The following is an 18,625-nucleotide window of genomic DNA, read 5'->3' as shown; positions in this document are numbered from 1 at the left end:
ATGGTGTCTGTAACCACTACATGGCCCAAACACCAGGCCGTTGTGCCTACTTTGAGTCCATCTGTTTTGACTTGGCATTGGCAGAATTTGCTGTAGCCGTCTCATGACGTCTGGTTTGGTCCTGCTGTCATGCATGTCACCTATCTGGAAGTATGATAATTGTATTAGCTCTTAAGTGTTGATTAGATATAAGGAGACAGTGTCAGTGCAGGGTAAAATATGGATAGACGAATAGACTCAGTGCTACTAGATAGACAAAGGTGAGAACATTTTGCAGGCTGTGGGTTGAACATGCTCATTAGTCTAGCAGTGGGCAGCAATAGGCTTAATGGGTCCCAGTTTTGTCTCGTAAACTGCTCAGGGTGGAGGGGCTAGATGTGGCAACGTTTGGGCCACTGTGGGTTCTTCTCATGCAGACCACCTAAACAGTGCTATCACTCTTAACTTGGCATCTGCATCAACTCACCCCAGCCAGTGTCCAGCTGCCTGGAGCCACTGTAGGCAGAGAACACCCTGATCAATCTGCTGTGTGTGTCCTACTGGAACAGAACGATGGTCAGCCCCACATCCTTAGGGTGTTGTAGTATGGAAGGATGGGGTCCATCTGTGCATGACTAGTTTGTTTGCACACTCCTTTTCTTTCACTCTTACACTCTCGCGCACGTGAAATATGACTCGTAGTCTTGCTTTCTCTCTCGTCCTCCCTTTAACTCGCTCCCTAGGAATGGGCATGAGTAATCGAGTACTTGCATACTAGGCTTGGGCTATACAGTATAATGGGGTATTTGGAAAAAGCCATGGGGTGGATTTTAAATGCCGTCAACTATTTATTTGAAGTTTTTCAATAAATGTGAGTATTTGTAGCTGCTGTAATTTAATACCTACAGTAACATTGTGAGATGAAGCAGATTGCATTCTTCATTTCACATTATTTTACATGATGTAGCTTTTCGTAGTTCCCCCAGAACAGTTGAGCCAGTCATGTGTTTGTTTGTAAATAGCACAACGGGAGATGGCAGGAGCTGTTGAGTCCATAGCGTTCTATATCTATCGGCCGGTCTCTTTTGTGAGCACACGAGGTGATGAAGTTACACTTGTATGCAATTCACTACTAAATGTTTGCCATCATATCTTTGAATAGCTTTCTGCCAGAAGTCATCTGTACTGTACTGGTGATTGCCATTTTACCTCTTTTGACTGTTTGCGTACTCACACATTTCTCTCTCTCTCTCTCAAATAAAATAAAAAGGCTATTTTTAGAACAATGATCAAAATGTGTGAGTTTCTATATACCAACAGTGTGCAACAATCCCTAATTGAGGTAGCCTAGCCGGAGGTAGCCTAGTGGTTAAGAGCATTGGGCCAGTGACCGAAAGGTGGCGGGTTCGTATCCCGAAGGTGGGGAAAATGTGCCGCTCTGCCCTTGAGCAAGGCAGTTAACCCCCAACAACAACTGCTCCCTTTGCGGCGATGACATGGACGTCGATGAAGGCAGCCCCCCAGCATTTCTCTTATTCAGAGGGGTTGGGTTAAATTTGGAACACACGTTTTGGTTGAATGCATTCAGTTGTGCAACTAACTAGGTATTCCTTTTCCCAGAAAACAAATCCTAATTGCTAAATTGCCTCAGATACAACTCTGGAAAGAATTAAGAGACCACTGCAAAATGATCAGTTTCTCTGGTTTTACAATTTTTACAGTTGAAGTCGGAATTTCACTTACACTTATGTTGGAGTCATTAAAACTTGTTTTTCAACCACTCCACAAATTTCTTGTTAACCTCTCTTGAGGTTAACAAGAGAGGTTAACGTCTCTTGTTAGGGGTGGGTAGCGTCCCACCTCTTCAACAGCCAGTGAAACTGCTGGGCGCCAAATTCAAATACAGAAATTCTCCTTGTAAAAATTCAGAAAACAAAACATATTTTACATAGGTTTAAAGATTAACTGCTTGTGAATCCAACCACGGTGTCAGATAAAAGTATTTAAAAAAAATGCTTTACGGCGAAAGCATACCTTACGATTATTTGAGAACATAGCCCACTAGACACATTACAAACAGTAGCCAGCCAGGTAGAACAGTTAAACAATTTAGAAATAGAGATAAAATTAATCTTACCTTTGATCTTCGTATGGTTGCACACAGCAGACATTCATTTACTCAATAAATGTTCCTTTTGTTCGATAAAGTCTCTTTATACCCAAAAACCTCCGTTTTGTTCGCGTTTTCTTCAGTAATCCACAGGCTCAAACGCAGTCAAAACAGGAAGACAAAAAAATCCAAATTGTATCCGTAAAGTTCATAGAAACATGTCAAACGGTGTTTATATTCAAACCTGAGGTTGTTTTTAGCCTAAACAATCGATAATATTTCACCCGGACAATAACGTCGTCAATTTAAAAGGTAAACAAGAAACGCACTCTCTCGGTCTGGCGCAGGAAAAAGCTCTGTGACACGGCAGGGTCCACTCATTAAGACTGCTCTTACTTGTTCATTTTTCAGAATACAAGCCTGAAATAATTTCTGAAGACTGTTGATATCTAGTGGAAGGCATAGGACTCAAATTGCAGTTTCTAAGTCAATGGATACTGTATTGGCATTGAATAGAAAACTACAAAAACAAAAATCCATTCAGGAAGTAGTTTTCTCAGGTTTTCGCCTGCCAAATCAGTTCTGTTATACTCACAGGCACTATTTTAAGTTTTGGAAACTTTAGAGTGTTTTCTATCCAAATCTACCAGTTTTATGCATATCATATATTCTGGGCCCGAGATGCAGGCAGTTTGATTTGGGCATGCATTTCATCCAAAATCCCTAATGCTGCCCCCTACCCTAGAGAAGTTAACAAACTATAATTTTGACACGTCTGTTAACTTCTTATGGCTGCATCCCGCTACCGGGATCGATATGACAACAGCCAGTGATAGTGCAGGGCGCCAAATTCAAACAACAGAAATCTCATAATTAAAATTCCTCAAATATACATGTCTTAAATCATCTTAAAGGTAATCTTGTTGTTAATCCCACCACAGTGTCCGATTTTTCAAATATGCTTTTCAGCGAAAGCACTACAAACGATTATGTTTGGTCACCACCAAACCACAATAAGCACAGCCGTTTTCCCAGCGAAATATAGCAGTCACAAAAAGCAGAAATAGAGATAAAAATTAATCACTAACCTTTGATTATCTTCATCAGATGACACTCATAGGACTTCATGTTACACAATACATGCATGTTTTGTTTGATAAAGTTCATATTTATATAAAAAAAAAATCGGAGTTTACATTGGCGCGTTACGTTACATTCACTAGTTCCAAAAACATCAAGTGGTTTTGCATAGCCACATCGTTTCAACAGAAATACTGATCATAAATGTAGATGATAATACAAGTTATACACATGGAATTATAGATATACCTCTCCTTAATGCAACCGCTGTGTCAGATTTCAAAAAAACTTTACGGAAAAATAAACCATGCAATAATCTGAGACGGAGCTCAGAACAATAGCCAAATTAGCCGCCATTTTGGAGTCAACAGAAACCAGAAAATACATGATAAATGTTTCCTTACCTTTGATGAACTTTCTCAGAATACAGTCCTAGGAATCCCAGGTCCACAATAAATGCTTGATTTGTTCGATAATGTCCCTTATTTATGTCCAATTAGCTACTTTGGTTAGCGTGTTTGGTAAACAATTCCAAAGTCACAAAGCACGTCCACTATAACGTGACGAAATGTCCAAAAGTTCCGTAACAGTCAGTAGAAACATGTCAAATGATTTACTGAATCAGTCTTTAGAATGTTGTTAACATACATCTTGAATAGCGTTCCAACCGGAGAATTAGATTGACTTCAGATGAGCGGTGGAACGGAGGTCCTCATGTGAATGCGCATGGTGAAAGCATGGTCAGCTCGTGGCAGTGGTGACTAATTCCTGTCTCCTTCGGCCCCCCTTCACATTAGTCATCAGACAAAGTTCTATTGACTGTTGACATCTAGTGGAAGCCGTAGGAAGTGAAAACTCATCCATATCTCGCTGTAATTTCAATGAGAGCTTGGTTGAAAATCTGCCACCTCAGAAAAAATTCAAACAGGAAGTGGAACTTCTCATGTTTTTGCCTGCCATAGGAGTTCTGTTATACTCACAGACATAATTCAAACAGTTTTAGAAACTTCAGAGTGTTTTCTATCCAATACGAATAATAATATGCATATGTTAGCAACTGGGACTGAGGAGCAGGCAGTTTACTATGGGCACCTCTGTGCACCTTTCATCCAAGCTACTCAATACTGCCCCTGCAGCCATAAGAAGTTAAGACATTTACTTTGTGCATGACACAAGTCAATTTTCCAACAATTGTTTACAGACAGATTATTTCGCATAAAATTCACTGTATCACAATTCCAGTGGGTCAGAAGTTTACATACACTAAGTTGACTGTGCCTTTAAACAGCTTGGAACACTCCAGAAAATTATGTCATGGTTTTAGAAGCTTCTGATAGGCTAATTGATATCATTTGAGTCAATTGGAGGTGTACCTGTGGATGATTTTCAAGGCCTACCTTCAAACTCAGTGCCTCTTTGCTTGACATCATGGGAAAATCAAAATAAATCAGCCAAGACCCCAGATTTTTTTTTTTTTTTTAGACCTCCACACGTCTGGTTCATCCTTGGAAGCAATTTCCAAATGCCTGAAGGTACCACGTTCATCTGTTCAAACAATAGTACGCAAGTATAAACACCATGGGACCACGCAGCCGTCACACCTCTCAGGAAGGAGACGCGTTCTGTCTCCTAGAGATGAACGTACTTTGGTGCGAAAAGTGCAAATCAATCCCAGAACAACAGCAAAGGATGTTGTGAAGATGCTGGAGGGAACGGGTACAAAAGTATCTATATCCACAGTAAAATTAGTCCTATATCGACATAACCTGAAAGGCCACTCAGCAATGAAGAAGCCACTGCTCCAAAACTGCCATAAAAATGCCAGACTACAGTTTACAGCTCCACATGGGGACAAAGATTGTACTTTTTGGAGAAATGTTCTCTGGTCTGATGAAACAAAAATAGAACTGTTTGGCCATAATGACCATTGTTATGTTTGGAGGAAAAAGGGGAATGCTTGCATGCAAAAGAACACCATCCCAACCGTGAGGCACAGGGGTGGCAGCATCATGTTGTGGGGGTGTTTTGCTGCAGGAGGCACTGGTGCACTTCACAGAATAGATGGCATCATGAGGATGGAAAAATTGATATATTGAAGCAACATCTCAAGACATCAGTCAGGAAGTTAAAGCTTGGTCGCAAATGGGTCTTCCAAATGGAGTATGACCCCAAGCATACTTCCAAAGTTGTGGCAAAATGGCTTAAGGACAACAAAGTCAAGGTATTGGAGTGGCCATCACAAAGCCCTGACCTCAATCCTATAGAAAATTTGTGGGCAGAAATGTAAAAGCGTGTGCGTGCAAGGTGACCTACAAACCTGACTCCGATACACCAGCTCTGTCAGGAGGAATGGGCCAAAATTCACCCATCTTATTGTGGGAAGCTTGTGGAAGACTACCTGAAACGTTTGACCCAAGTTATACAATTTAAAGGCAATGGTACACCCAATTAGTTTTTTGTACGTAAACTTCTGACCCACTGGGAATGTGATGAAAGAAATAAAAGCTGAAATAAATGATTCTCTCTACTATTATTCGGACATTTCACATTCTTAAAATTAAGCGGTGATCCTAACTGACCTAAGACAGGGAATTTTTACTAGGATTAAATTTCAGGAATTGTGAAACTGAGTTTAAATGTTTTTGGCTAAGGTGTATGTAAACTTCCGACTTCAACTGTAGGTACGTGTTTGGATAAAATTATCATTTTTTTGTTTTATTCTATAAACTACTGACATTTCTCCAAAATCCCCCCCAAAATGTTGTCATTTAGAGCATTTATTTGCAGAAAATGAAAACTGGTCAAACTAACAAAAAAGATGCAGTGTTGTCAGACCTCGAATAATGTATAGAAAATAAGTTCATATTCATTTTTTATCAACACAATACTAATGTTATAACTTAGGAAGAGTTCAGAAATCATTATTTGGTAGAAGAAACCTGACTTTCAATCACAGCTTTCATGCGTCTTGGCATGCCCTCCACCAATCTTTCACATTGACGTTGGGTGACTATGCCACTCCTGGCGATTTAAAATTCTGGCAGCTCGGCTTTGTTTGATGGCTTGTGACCGCCCATCTTCCTCTTAATCACATTCCAGAGGTTTTCAATGGGGTTCAGGTCTGCAGATTGTGCTCGCATGACAGGGTTTTGATCTGATGGTCCTCCATCCACACTTTGATTGTCCTGGCTGTGTGGCATGGAGCATTGTCGTGCTGGAAAACCCAATCCTCAGAGTTGGGGAACATTGTCAGAGCAGAAGGAAGCAAGTTTTCTTCCAGAACAACCTTGTTCGTGGTTTGATTCATGCGTCCTTCACAAGGACAAATCTGCCAGATTCCAGCCTTGCTGAAGCACCCCCAGATCATCACCGATTCTCCAAGTTTCACAGTGGGTGCGAGACCTAGAGAGGCCTACAAGCCACAGTATCTCGCACCCACTGTGAAATTTGGTGGAGGATCAGCAAGGCTGGTAAAGTACAGACAAGTAAAAATACTTTTGAGTAAATACTTTACACCTCTTCCATTTAGAATTGGTTAACCTAGGGCTAGACTAAAACCCCTGTAAACATAGACAGGTTCCTTACTGAAAATATGCATAATCATTAGTTTGATAAAGACTGAGCGTATTTTTATCATTAAGAGGCCTACTCACCTAACGTACTAGGTGGCCGTAATTCATCACCATGCAGTGTTCAATGTGGAACTGTCCATGAGGACATTTCCAAAGAACACACATAATAAACTATATCGACGAGAACCCCTCTTTGAGAATAACTGTTCCAGATGCACATCACTTCACACTAGCAACTTTTATTACTTGGAAATAAAATGAGTGTCTTGACTGTAAGGACTCAGGAAATAATAATTTGTCTGCTCCAAATCACTTTTGTGAGTTGTCAGTAAGTGGCTTTGAGTTGTTGTGATCTAGCTGTGTGTGCTGACTGTCGGGTGCGTTGCTGTGCAGAACGGCTAAACAGATGACGTTATGTCTCCGCTTAAAGCCGCAGTGACCCACTGCTGGTCAGTTAGAGAGCGATGGAGGAGGGGTGTCTGTCACACTATTAATGCAGCTTTTCTGCTTTGCAGCTTGCTGAGGAGTTTCCCGGCGCTAGGGGACAGACTGGCTCTCAGAGATCCAGCTCAGTCGACACCATGTGTTCTCCATTAGCACTGCTAACCATTGTGATGAGAGGAGCGTGTGTGTCCTGAGCTCAGTTGTCTGCAGGCCATGGCCTTCCATACCCCCTTGTGAGGCTGTAAGCCCCCCCTGTAGCCGTTGTGCCCTTGTGCTGAATATACACCTAACAAAAATATTAACTTAACATGTAATCTACTGGTGCCATATTTCATGAGCTGAAATAAACAATTCCAGACAGTTTCCATACACACAAAAAGCTTATTTCACAAAATGTTTCCATCCATTTTAGTGAGCATTTCTCCTTTGCCAAGATAATCCATCCACCTGACAGGTGTGGCATATCAAGAAGCCGATTAAATGGCATGATCATTACACAGGTGCACCTTGTGCTGGGGACAATAAAAGGCCACTTTAAAAATGTGTAGTTAAGTCATACAACACAATGCCACAAATGTCTCAGGTTTTGAGGGAGTGTGCAATTGGTGTGCTGACTGCAGCTGTCTGACTGGACAGCTGATGAAACTGAGGAGTATTTCTCTTTTTAATAAACCCCTTTTGTAGGAAAAACTCATTGTGATTGGCTTGGCCTAGCTCCCCAGTGGTTGGGTCTATGCCCACCCATGGCTGCGCCCTTGCCCAGTCATGTGAACTCCATAGATTAGGGCCTAATTAATTTATTTCAATTAACTTCCTTATATGAACTGTAGCTCAGTAAAATCTTTGTTTCATATTTTTTGTTCAGTGTAAGTGCTAAAGGTAATATGTAATACCTGCACTGAACACACGGGGTGTTTTCAAACCCCAATGATACTCTGTAATCCAAAGTTTAGCAATGCTAACAAGTACATGTAAAATCTCATAGAGCATGCTAACTTAATGCTAATGAACGCACTGCGAAATGTTTGTACAGATTCTGACCAAAAATATACAAGTAACTCAAATGCAACTCAGTTTGCTGCATGCACAAAACAAATACTAGCCAACAAGGCTCTTGATCCAGGAGGGGATTCTCTGCTGTTATCAAGTGAATGCTTGATTGTGGAAGAGTTAACCACTTAGCTAGATGGCTAACTAGCTACTAAATTAGCAAACCAAATGCACAACTGCAGAGCATTTAGCACATTTTCAGACAGTTAACTTTTAATAGTTAGAAGATATCTAGCTGGCAAACATTTAGCTGTGTATTCCATACTGTAATTAGATCACCTGGCGCATGCTGCACAACAGTGAGTGATTCACAAGGCTCGCATCTCATTTTTGTGTGCTTGTAATCAAACACCACGTGACTGGGGACTACAGTCAGCGCCATAATAATGTAACGGGTGACATGAAGAACGCAATGTTTTTTAATCTAATGCATTGCACAAGTTGACTGCAGGTATTTTACTTAAAGTAGCGACACATATTCAAATTTATAAATAAAAAAACCTCTAAGAATAAGTTTAAACGGTATTGTCAGTGTTGAAAAATCATCCAGTAGCTTCTTCCAAATATATCTATTTTTTTTTTACCTCCCAAGACTAGTTCCGACCATAGGAATGTTAAGGGGATTATTTTATAAACTTGTCCACAAATGCCATTGAAACCAGTATTTCTCATGTTTTCAATTTTCTTTTGTTGTCCACCAGCCAAAGACACAATCCTGGTCATTTTAACATGTTTAAGTCTTTAGCTCTTTCCGTCTCTGCCGTGAAACCACTCGCATTTGCGGTACAATTTTGAGAGCTGTGTTTTCCTGTTCCGGCTATGTTTGTAATATTTCTTCCACACACAGAATGAGAAGCTGATCAATAGAATAACTTTTGTACTATGGGGCATAGTAGATTGACATATGCGAGTGCTTTTGCTGTTCGTTACTCATCTTGTTGGCTGACAAAGTAAATGTGGACATTTCTTCTAAGACCTTTAACATAACCCTCGTAAGGACGCTTGCCGTTGCATCCCCGCTGTGTCTGTCTTCACTTGTAGCCTATTTCAGAACTGTGATGCCTGTGAGGAGGACCCGATCACATAACTGGCACTGGCTGATAAGAATTTAGGTATCTGAGAGTGCCATATGAGTGAGAGGTGGTTCGGAGCACGACAATGGCCAGCCGGGAGAAGAAAATGTAATATATTCAGCCCAAGGGCACAGCGGCCACTTTGGCCGCAAAGCATGGATTTTTTCAGGGGGCATTACGGCCACACAAGGGGGAATCAACGGCCATGGCTGTCGATGCCACCGGGAAATTCGAGGCCTGCATGTGACAGATTCAAATATCTGTTGGCAATTTAGAAAGAGATCTAAAGATGCAACAACTAGCATAGGTTGCTAATATAACTGTTGTGCCTTTGCCAATGAAAGTTGATTTGAAACCCAATAGAACATGAGAAATGCTGGTTTCAATAGCATTTGAGGAAGTGTTATAATAATTCCCTCAACATGTATGGTCAGATCTTTGGCTAACTTTGAAAAATGTAAGACATGCCTACAGGCACTGGCGTTTTCTCCTATCTGAATGAACCGTGCCTTGAGTGTCGACAGAATCAAGCCTTTAGACGTTAATTATCCTACATTATTTGTCAAACATGACTGGTGTTTGGTTTTCAAAGTATTCACACCACTTGACTTTTTCCATATTTTGTTACATAGTGGTATTAAAATAGATCTAATTGTCATTTTCTGTCAACAATCTACAAATGGAAGAAATGGAAGAAAAATTTACATTCTTGGAAAATTAAACACTATCTTGATTTAGATAAGTATTCAACCCCCTGTGTCAATGCATGTTAGAATGACCTTTGACAGCGATTACAGCTGTGAGTCTTTCTAAAGGATACCGCATGCTCCCCAGCCAAAACTGTTCAGAAGAGTTTGCATATTATGACTCCTTTCTGTGACGTTTTTGTTGGGTTTGGACTAAGGTACAGATTTTTAAGGCTATTCGGGCACATTTTTCTGTAGCCGAGTCTACGTCCCTTCGTCGGTGATTGGTCAACGGTGGATATTCTTCAAAAAAGTATGTTGTTGTTCAACAAGAGACGACTCGATTTCCTGCACATTTTTTCATTGAGAAATACAAACATCTTAGTTGTAAAATTGCACAAATAAGATCTCAAATGTCATTAATTTACGATTTCTGTTTGATTAATTCAGACTAACAGTACTATTACCGTTTTTTTTCTTTTTCAAGCAAAGGTCTTTTAAGAGTATGAGCACACTTGTTGGGGTCGGCTATGTGCTAGCCGAACTGAATCATGCTGATGCCTTAAGTCTAAGAGCTTTCGACACCCATTTATTATTTTCTAAATTCTGCAAGCTCTACAGCATAGAAAAATATTCTAGACGATTCTGTGCTTTCAACTTTGTGGCAACAGTTTGGGGAAGGCCCTTTCCTGTTTCAGTATGACAATGCCCCTTTCACAAAGCGAGATCCATACAGAAATGTTTTTGTCGATCGGTGTGGAAGAACTTGACTGGCCTGCATGAGCCCTGACCTCAACCCCATCGAACACCTTTGAAATGAATTGAAACTGCAAGCCAGGCCTAATCACCCAATATTACTGGCCGACATCCCATATGTTCTTTTGACTGAATGGAAGCAACTCCCCGTTCCAACATCTAGTGGAAAGCATATCCAGAAGAGTGGAGGCTGTTATAGCAGCAAAGGGGGGACCAACTCCATATTAATGCCAAAGATTTTGGAATGAGATGTTCAAGCAGATGTCCACATACTTTTGGTCATGTTGTGTATTATGTGACTTAAGCAAATTTGACTCCTGAACATATTTAGGCTTGCCATAACAAAGGTGTCAAATATTTATTGACTTGAGACATTTCAGATTATTAATTGTAATATATTTGAATTTGGCCCTCTGCATTTTTACTGGCTTTTGGCCAAGTGGGACGGTAGCGTCCCACATATCCTAGAGAGGTTAACCTAGTAATATCAACCATGTATAGTTAACTAGTGATTATGAAAAGATTCCTTGTTTTTTTATAATTGAAGTTTAATGCAAGCTAGCAACTTACCTTGGCTCCTTGCACCCACATATACCACTATGGGAAAAAATATGGAAAAAGTCAAGGGGCGTGAATACTTTGAAGGCCAAACACCAGTCATGTTTGACAAATAATGTAGGATAAGAGCGTCTGCTAAATGACTTAAATGTAAAATAATTAATTTTGATGCAGCACTCGTGTAACAGGTGGTCAGCCTGCCACGCAGTCTCCTCGTGGATTGCAATGTAATCGGCCATAATTGGCATCGAAAAAAGGCAGATTACAGATTATGAAAAAAATAAAATAAATTGGCCCTGATGAAATCGGCCATGCCGATTTAATCGGTCGACCTCTAATAGGAGATTTTACTAAAAACGCATAGGGTGTGTCTATATATGGAAGAATATACGTTTAGAAATTGACCAATTGATTGGTCTAAATAACAGACTTTCAGTCGACCAAGATTTGTTGTTGTTGTTGGGGACAGCCCTAACAAATGTAGACTAATTATTTATATACATGTCAAACTGCAGCCAAACTCGAATGAGACTTTTAATTACATATACAGTGCCTTCAGAAAGTACTCACACCCCTTGAATTTTCCCATGTTGTTGTTACGGCTTGAATTTAAAATAGATTAAACACAATACCCCATAATGTCAAAGTGGAATAATTTTTTCAAAAATTATACTAATAAAAGTCCAACTTCATGAAATCACACATGAAAGACACCAAATTAAAGCTACACTTGTTGTGAATCCAGCCAACATGTCTATCAATAAGTATTTACGGCGAAAGCACACCAAACGATTGTTAGGTCAGTAGATAGCCACAGAAAACACAGCCATTTTTCCAGCCGAAGAGAGGAGTAACAAAAAGCAGAAATAGAGAAAATGATTCACTAACCTTTGATGATCTTCATGTTACACAATACATGTATGTTTTGTTCGGTAAAGTTCATATTTATATCCAGAAATCTGAGTTTAGGCGGGACGCTACTGTCTCACTTGGCAAAAAGCCAGAGAAAATGCAGAGCGCCAAATTCAAATGAATTACTATGAAAATTATTATAAAAATCAAACTTTCATGAAATCACACATGAAAGTCACCAAATTAAAGCTACACTGGTTGTGAATCCAGCCAACATGTCAGAATTCAAATAGGCTTTTCGGCGAAAGCATAAGATGCTATTATCTGAGGATAGCACAATAGTAAACAAAGAGAGAGAAGTATATTTCAACCCTGCAGGCGTGACACAAAACGCAGAAATAAAAACATTATTCACGCCTTACCTTTGACGAGCTTCTGTTGTTGGCACTCTATGTCCCATAAACATCACAAATGGTCCTTCGATTAATTCCGTCTATATATATATCCAAAATGTCCATTTATTTGGCGCGTTTGATCCAGAAAAACACCGCTTCCAAATTACTCAAACGTGACAACAAAATATCTCAAAGGTTACCTGTAAACGTTGCCAAAAAATTTCAAACTACTTTTGTAATACAACTTTAGGTATTTTTTTAACGTTAATAATCAATAAAATTGAAGACTGGATGATCTGTGTTCAATAAAGGATTAAAACCAACTCTAGCCAGCTTTCTGCTCACGCGCTTCTATCTAACAGGACACTTAATGTGACTCTCATTCAAGATGGCCGTACTTCTTCATTACACAAAGGAATAACCTCAACCAATTTCTCAAGACGGTTGACATCCAATGGAAGCGGTAGGAACTGCAAGCAAGTCGATTAGAAATCTGGTTTCCCAATGCAAGTGTGCATTGAATTCTAAATACATAACTGACAGTGTCACCAGCAAAGCACCCCCACACCATCACACCTCCTCCTTCATGCTTCACGGTGGAAACCACATATGCAGAGATCATCTATTCACCTACTCTGCGTCTCACAAAGACACAGCGGTTGGAACCAAACATCTCATATTAATGACCTAAGGCTCGTATTTCTGTGTGTTATGTTATAATCAAGTCTATGATTTGATAGAGCAGTCTGACTAAGAGATGGTAGGCACCAGCAGGCTCGTAAGCATTCATTCAAACAGCACTTTCGTGCGTTTGCCAGCAGCTCTTCGCAATTCTTCAAGCATTGCGCTGTTTATGACTTCAAGCCTATCAACCCCCGTGATTAGGCTGGTGTAACCGATGTGAAATGGCTAGCTAGTTAGCGGGGTGCGCGCTAATAGCGTTTCAAACGTCACTCGCTCTGAGACTTGGAGTAGTTGTTCCCCTTGCTCTGCATGGGTAACGCTGCTTCGAGGGTGGCTGTTGTGTTCCTGGTTCGAGCCCAGGTAGGAGCGAGGAGAGGGACGGAAGCTATACTGTTACACTGGCAATACTAAAGTGCCTATTAGAACATCCAATAGTCAAAGGTATATGAAATAGAAATGGTATAGAGAGAAATAGTCCTATAATAACTACAACCTAAAACTTCTTACCTGGGAATATTGAAGACTCATGTTAAAAGGAACCACCAGCTTTCATATGTTCTCATGTTCTGAGCAAGGAACTTAAACGTTAGCTTTTTTACATGGCACATATTGCACTTTTACTTCTCCAACACTTTGTTTTTGCATTATTTAAACCAAATTGAACATGTTTCATTATTTATTTGAGGCTAAATTGATATTTATTGATGTATTATATTAAGTTAAGATAAGTGTTCATTCAGTATTGTTGTAATTATTAATAAAAAAATAAAAAAAATTGTCCGATTAATCGGTATCGGCTTTTTTTGGTCCTCCAATAATCGGTATCGGCGTTGAAAAATGATAATCGGTCGACCTCTAATCTCCACTCTAAAAAGCATATAGAAATTATCTAACATTTTCTTTTAGACAAAAATTCAACAGCGAAGATTTGTATAAACCTTGCGTCTGTCTCTGACATTTGCAACGTTGTTTCAATTTTTAAAGTTCGATCTCCAGCTGTCCCATAGTAATAAACACGACGAGACACAGGCAGCCTTTCTCAGCCGGTCGAAATCATGAATCAGCTGTAATTTTTATGGATATTTACAAAGAAATGTCAATTGAGAAAAGGTCAAACGGTTGGGCACGCTTTTTGCCCCCTAACCTAATGAAGTTAAATGACCCAAATGACCTTCCCTCTGTCTATAGTTCTCTCCGTTAGGTGTAGTTACAGAACAGGCCCCTGTCCCTGTTCTGAATCGGATGAGTGGATTAGAAAGTGGATAAAAAAATATTCCTGAATCTTTATTCGGCCCATCTGTAGTCTATTTGAGAAATCCCCGTAATGCGGGAGGGTTTGGGCCAGGCAAGAGGTTGTTTTACAGACCGGGCCTGCGTCAAATCAGCTATGGAACAGGAGATTTGTCTGGGTGTTGGACGGTCTAGTCACTGTTGCAACTCTTAAGTTCTCTGGGATAGGTGGGACGGTAGCATCCCACTTGGCCAAAGTCCAGAAAAAATGTAGCTCGCCAAATTCAAATATATTACTATAAAAATCAATCTTTCATGAAATCACATGAAAGACACCAAATAAAGCTACACATGTTGTGAATCCAGCCAACATGTCTGAGTTCAAAAATGATTTACGGGGAAAGCACACCAAACAATTATGTTAGATCAGTACATAGCCACAGAAAAACACAGCCATTTTCCCAGCAAAAGATAGTAGTCACAAAAAGCAGAAATAGAGATACAATTAATCACTAACCTTTGATCTTCATCAGATGACACTCATAGGACATCATGTTACACAATACATTTGTTTTGTTCGATAATGTGCATATTTATATCCACAAATCTCGGTTTACATTGGCGTCATGTTCAGAAATGCCTCTAAAATATCCGGAGTAATTGCATAGAGCCACGTCAAATAACAGGAATACTCATCATAAACTTTGAAAGATACATGTTTTACACAGAATTAAAGATACACTTGTTCTTAATGCAACCGCTGTGTCAGATTTAAAAAAAACTTTACCTAAAAAGCACACCATGCAATAATCTGAGACAGCGCTCAGATTTAACAACATTTATCCGCCATGTTGGAGTCAACAGAAATATGAAATTACATCATAAATATTCCCTTACCTTTGATTATGTTCATCTGAATGCACTGTCAGGAATCCTAGTTCCACAATAAATCGTTTTGTTCGATAATGTCCATTATGTCCAATTAGCTACTTTTGCTAGCATGTGTAGTACACATGTCCAAACGCTCGCGCAGATGCAGGCAAACGTCGGACGAAAACTTCAAAAGGTCATATTACAAGTCCAATAAACTGGTCAAACTTAGTAGAGAATCAATCTTCAGGATGTTGTTATCATATATATCCAATAACGTTCCAACCGGAGCATTCCTTCATGTCTGTATAAGTAATGGAACGCAAGGCGATATCATGAGGAAAGCCGGTGATCAAGAACTGGCAATCTGCCAGACCAATGACTGAAACTCCTCCCATCCGGCCTCACATCACACTAGAGGCTTCATTCAGCGTTCTACAGACTGTTGACATCTAGTGGAAGGCGTAGGAAGTGCAAACAGATCCATATATTACAGGGAATTGAATAGGCGATGACTTTAACATCGACCAGTCTCCGAATTCTAACTTCCCGTTTGGATTTTTTTCTCAGGTTTTTGCCTGCCATATGAGTTCTGTTATACTCAGACATCATTCAAACAGTTTTAGAAACTTCAGAGTGTTTTCTATCCAACTATGCATATCTTAGCGTCTGGGCTTGAGTAGCAGGCAGGTCACTATGGGCACGCAATTCATCCAAAAGTGAAAATGCTGCCCCCTATATCAAAGAAGTTAACCAACACTTCTCTTTCACTGAACTGTGATGTGGTTTCTGTGCCTGGATGGTGTGTGTAATGAAAGCAGGGTTTATGTAATGAGCAAGTGTGTAATGACAGGGAGAGAAGTGTGTGTGTACATGACACACCTGCATGTGTGTAATGAGAGATGGTGTGCGGGTAGAGAAATGGAGGGAGATGGTGTGCGGGTAGAGAAATGGAGGGAGACGGTGTGCGGGTAGAGAAATGGAGGGAGACGGTGTGCGGGTAGAGAAATGGAGGGAGACGGTGTGCGGGTAGAGAAATGGAGGGAGACGGTGTCCGGGTAGAGAAATGGAGGGAGACGGTGTCCGGGTAGAGAAATGGAGGGAGACGGTGTCCGGGTAGAGAAATGGAGGGAGACGGTGTCCGGGTAGAGAAATGGAGGGAGACGGTGTCCGGGTAGAGAAATGGAGGGAGACGGTGTCTGGGTAGAGAAATGGAGGGAGACGGTGTGCGGGTAGAGAAATGGAGGGAGACGGTGTGCGGGTAGAGAAATGGAGGGAGACGGTGTGCGGGTAGAGAAATGGAGGGAGACGGTGTGCGGGTAGAGAAATGGAGGGAGACGGTGTCCGGGTAGAGAAATGGAGGGAGACGGTGTCCGGGTAGAGAAATGGAGGGAGACGGTGTCCGGGTAGAGAAATGGAGGGAGACGGTGTCCGGGTAGAGAAATGGAGGGAGACGGTGTCCGGGTAGAGAAATGGAGGGAGACGGTGTCTGGGTAGAGAAATGGAGGGAGACGGTGTCCGGGTAGAGAAATGGAGGGAGACGGTGTCCGGGTAGAGAAATGGAGGGAGACGGTGTCCGGGTAGAGAAATGGAGGGAGACGGTGTCCGGGTAGAGAAATGGAGGGAGATGTGTAATAGACAGAGCTCTGACAGTCACTGTCTCACTTAGCCTGGGTGAACTTCAGCTCATGATTATTACAACCTGCCGTCTTCCTCTTCTCTGATTCTCACGTTCACTCGGGTGCAGTATGCTGTCACTACCTTAGTCTGCAGTCCAACCACACTGCTTGGAATGGAGAATGTGAATGGCATGAAGACAACATTTTCATTAAAGTGTCATTTTATTTTGGTTCCAACATGCGTAGGCCTTGAACAGGGTGCTCATTAGCCTGTAGCTGTCAGAGGCTGTCGTTCTGCCGTTGTACCCACTCATTTCTCTTCCCGTTCTTTTACACTCTAGATCTTGAATGAGTAGAGAGGTTTCTAAAGCACAGCTATGCAAACGATCAAGTGTGTTGTGGTGGGTGACGGAGCTGTGGGTAAAACCTGTCTGCTCATCTCCTACACCACAAACAAGTTCCCCTCTGAATATGTACCCACGGTAAGTACCTTAAACACACACACACCTCTAATCCCTTCTCGCTCTCTCGCATGTCTCTCGCGTCTCTCGCGCGTCTCTCGCGTGTTGCGCTCTCTCTCGCTCTCTCGTGTGTTGCGCTCTCTCTCGCTCTCTCATGTGTTGCGCTCTCTCTCGCTCTCTCGTGTGTTGCGCTCTCTCTCGCTCTCTCGTGTGTTGCGCTCTCTCTCGCTCTCTCGTGTGTTGCGCTCTCTCTCGCTCTCTCGTGTGTTGCGCTCTCTCTCGCTCTCTCGTGTGTTGCGCTCTCTCTCGCTCTCTCGTGTGTTGCGCTCTCTCTCGCTCTCTCGTGTGTTGCGCTCTCTCTCGCTCTCTCGTGTGTTGCGCTCTCTCTCGCTCTCTCGTGTGTTGCGCTCTCTCGTGTGTTGCGCTCTCTCTCTCGCTCTCTCGTGTGTTGCGCTCTCTCGTGTGTTGCGCTCTCTCTCTCGCTCTCTCGTGTGTTGCGCTCTCTCTCTCGCTCTCTCGTGTGTTGCGCTCTCTCTCGCTCTCTCGTGTGTTGCGCTCTCTCGTGTGTTGCGCTCTCTCTCTCGCTCTCTCGTGTGTTGCGCTCTCTCGTGTGTTGCGCTCTCTCTCGCTCTCTCGTGTGTTGCGCTCTCTCTCTCGCTCTCTCGTGTGTTGCGCTCTCTCGCTCGCTCTCTCGTGTGTTGCGCTCTCTCTCGCTCTCTCGTGTGTTGCGCTCTCTCTCGCTCTCTCGTGTGTTGCGCTCTCTCTCGCTCTCTCGTGTGTTGCGCTCTCTCTCGCTCTCTCGTGTGTTGCGCTCTCTCTCGCTCTCTCGTGTGTTGCGCTCTCTCTCGCTCTCTCGTGTGTTGCGCTCTCTCTCGCTCTCTCGTGTGTTGCGCTCTCTCTCGCTCTCTCGTGTTGCGCTCTCTCTCGCTCTCTCGTGTGTTGCGCTCTCTCTCGCTCTCTCGTGTGTTGCGCTCTCTCGTGTGTTGCGCTCTCTCTCTCGCTCTCTCGTGTGTTGCGCTCTCTCTCGCTCTCTCTCGTGTGTGTTGCGCTCTCTCTCGCTCTCTCGTGTGTTGCGCTCTGTCTTGCCTCTTGCTCTCGCGCCTCTCTCGCTCTCGCGCCGCTCTCGCTCTCGTGCCGCTCTCGCTCTCTCTTTCGTGCCGCTCTCTCGCTCTCGTGCCGCTCTCGCTCTCGCTCTCGTGCCGCTCT

General features: G+C 42.1%; 1 protein-coding gene across 5 annotated transcripts in view; it reads left to right on the top strand.

Moving 5' to 3' along the window:
* Nucleotides 1-18,625, top strand: part of LOC139559013 (cell division control protein 42 homolog) — a 47,710-nt gene that overhangs the window by 2,134 nt on the left and 26,951 nt on the right. For all 5 annotated transcript variants that reach the window (XM_071374638.1, XM_071374628.1, XM_071374647.1 and 2 more), the window contains exon 2: nucleotides 17,300-17,440. In XM_071374638.1, the coding sequence (XP_071230739.1) occupies nucleotides 17,336-17,440 (105 nt within the window). In that variant the 5' untranslated portion in view covers nucleotides 17,300-17,335. The remainder of the gene's footprint in view (nucleotides 1-17,299; nucleotides 17,441-18,625) is intronic.

Source organism: Salvelinus alpinus, chromosome 2, assembly GCF_045679555.1.
Source record: "Salvelinus alpinus chromosome 2, SLU_Salpinus.1, whole genome shotgun sequence".
NCBI classification, from domain to species: domain Eukaryota; kingdom Metazoa; phylum Chordata; class Actinopteri; order Salmoniformes; family Salmonidae; genus Salvelinus; species Salvelinus alpinus.
Note: the sequence above shows the minus strand (reverse complement) of the source record. Positions and strands in the feature narration are given on the sequence as shown.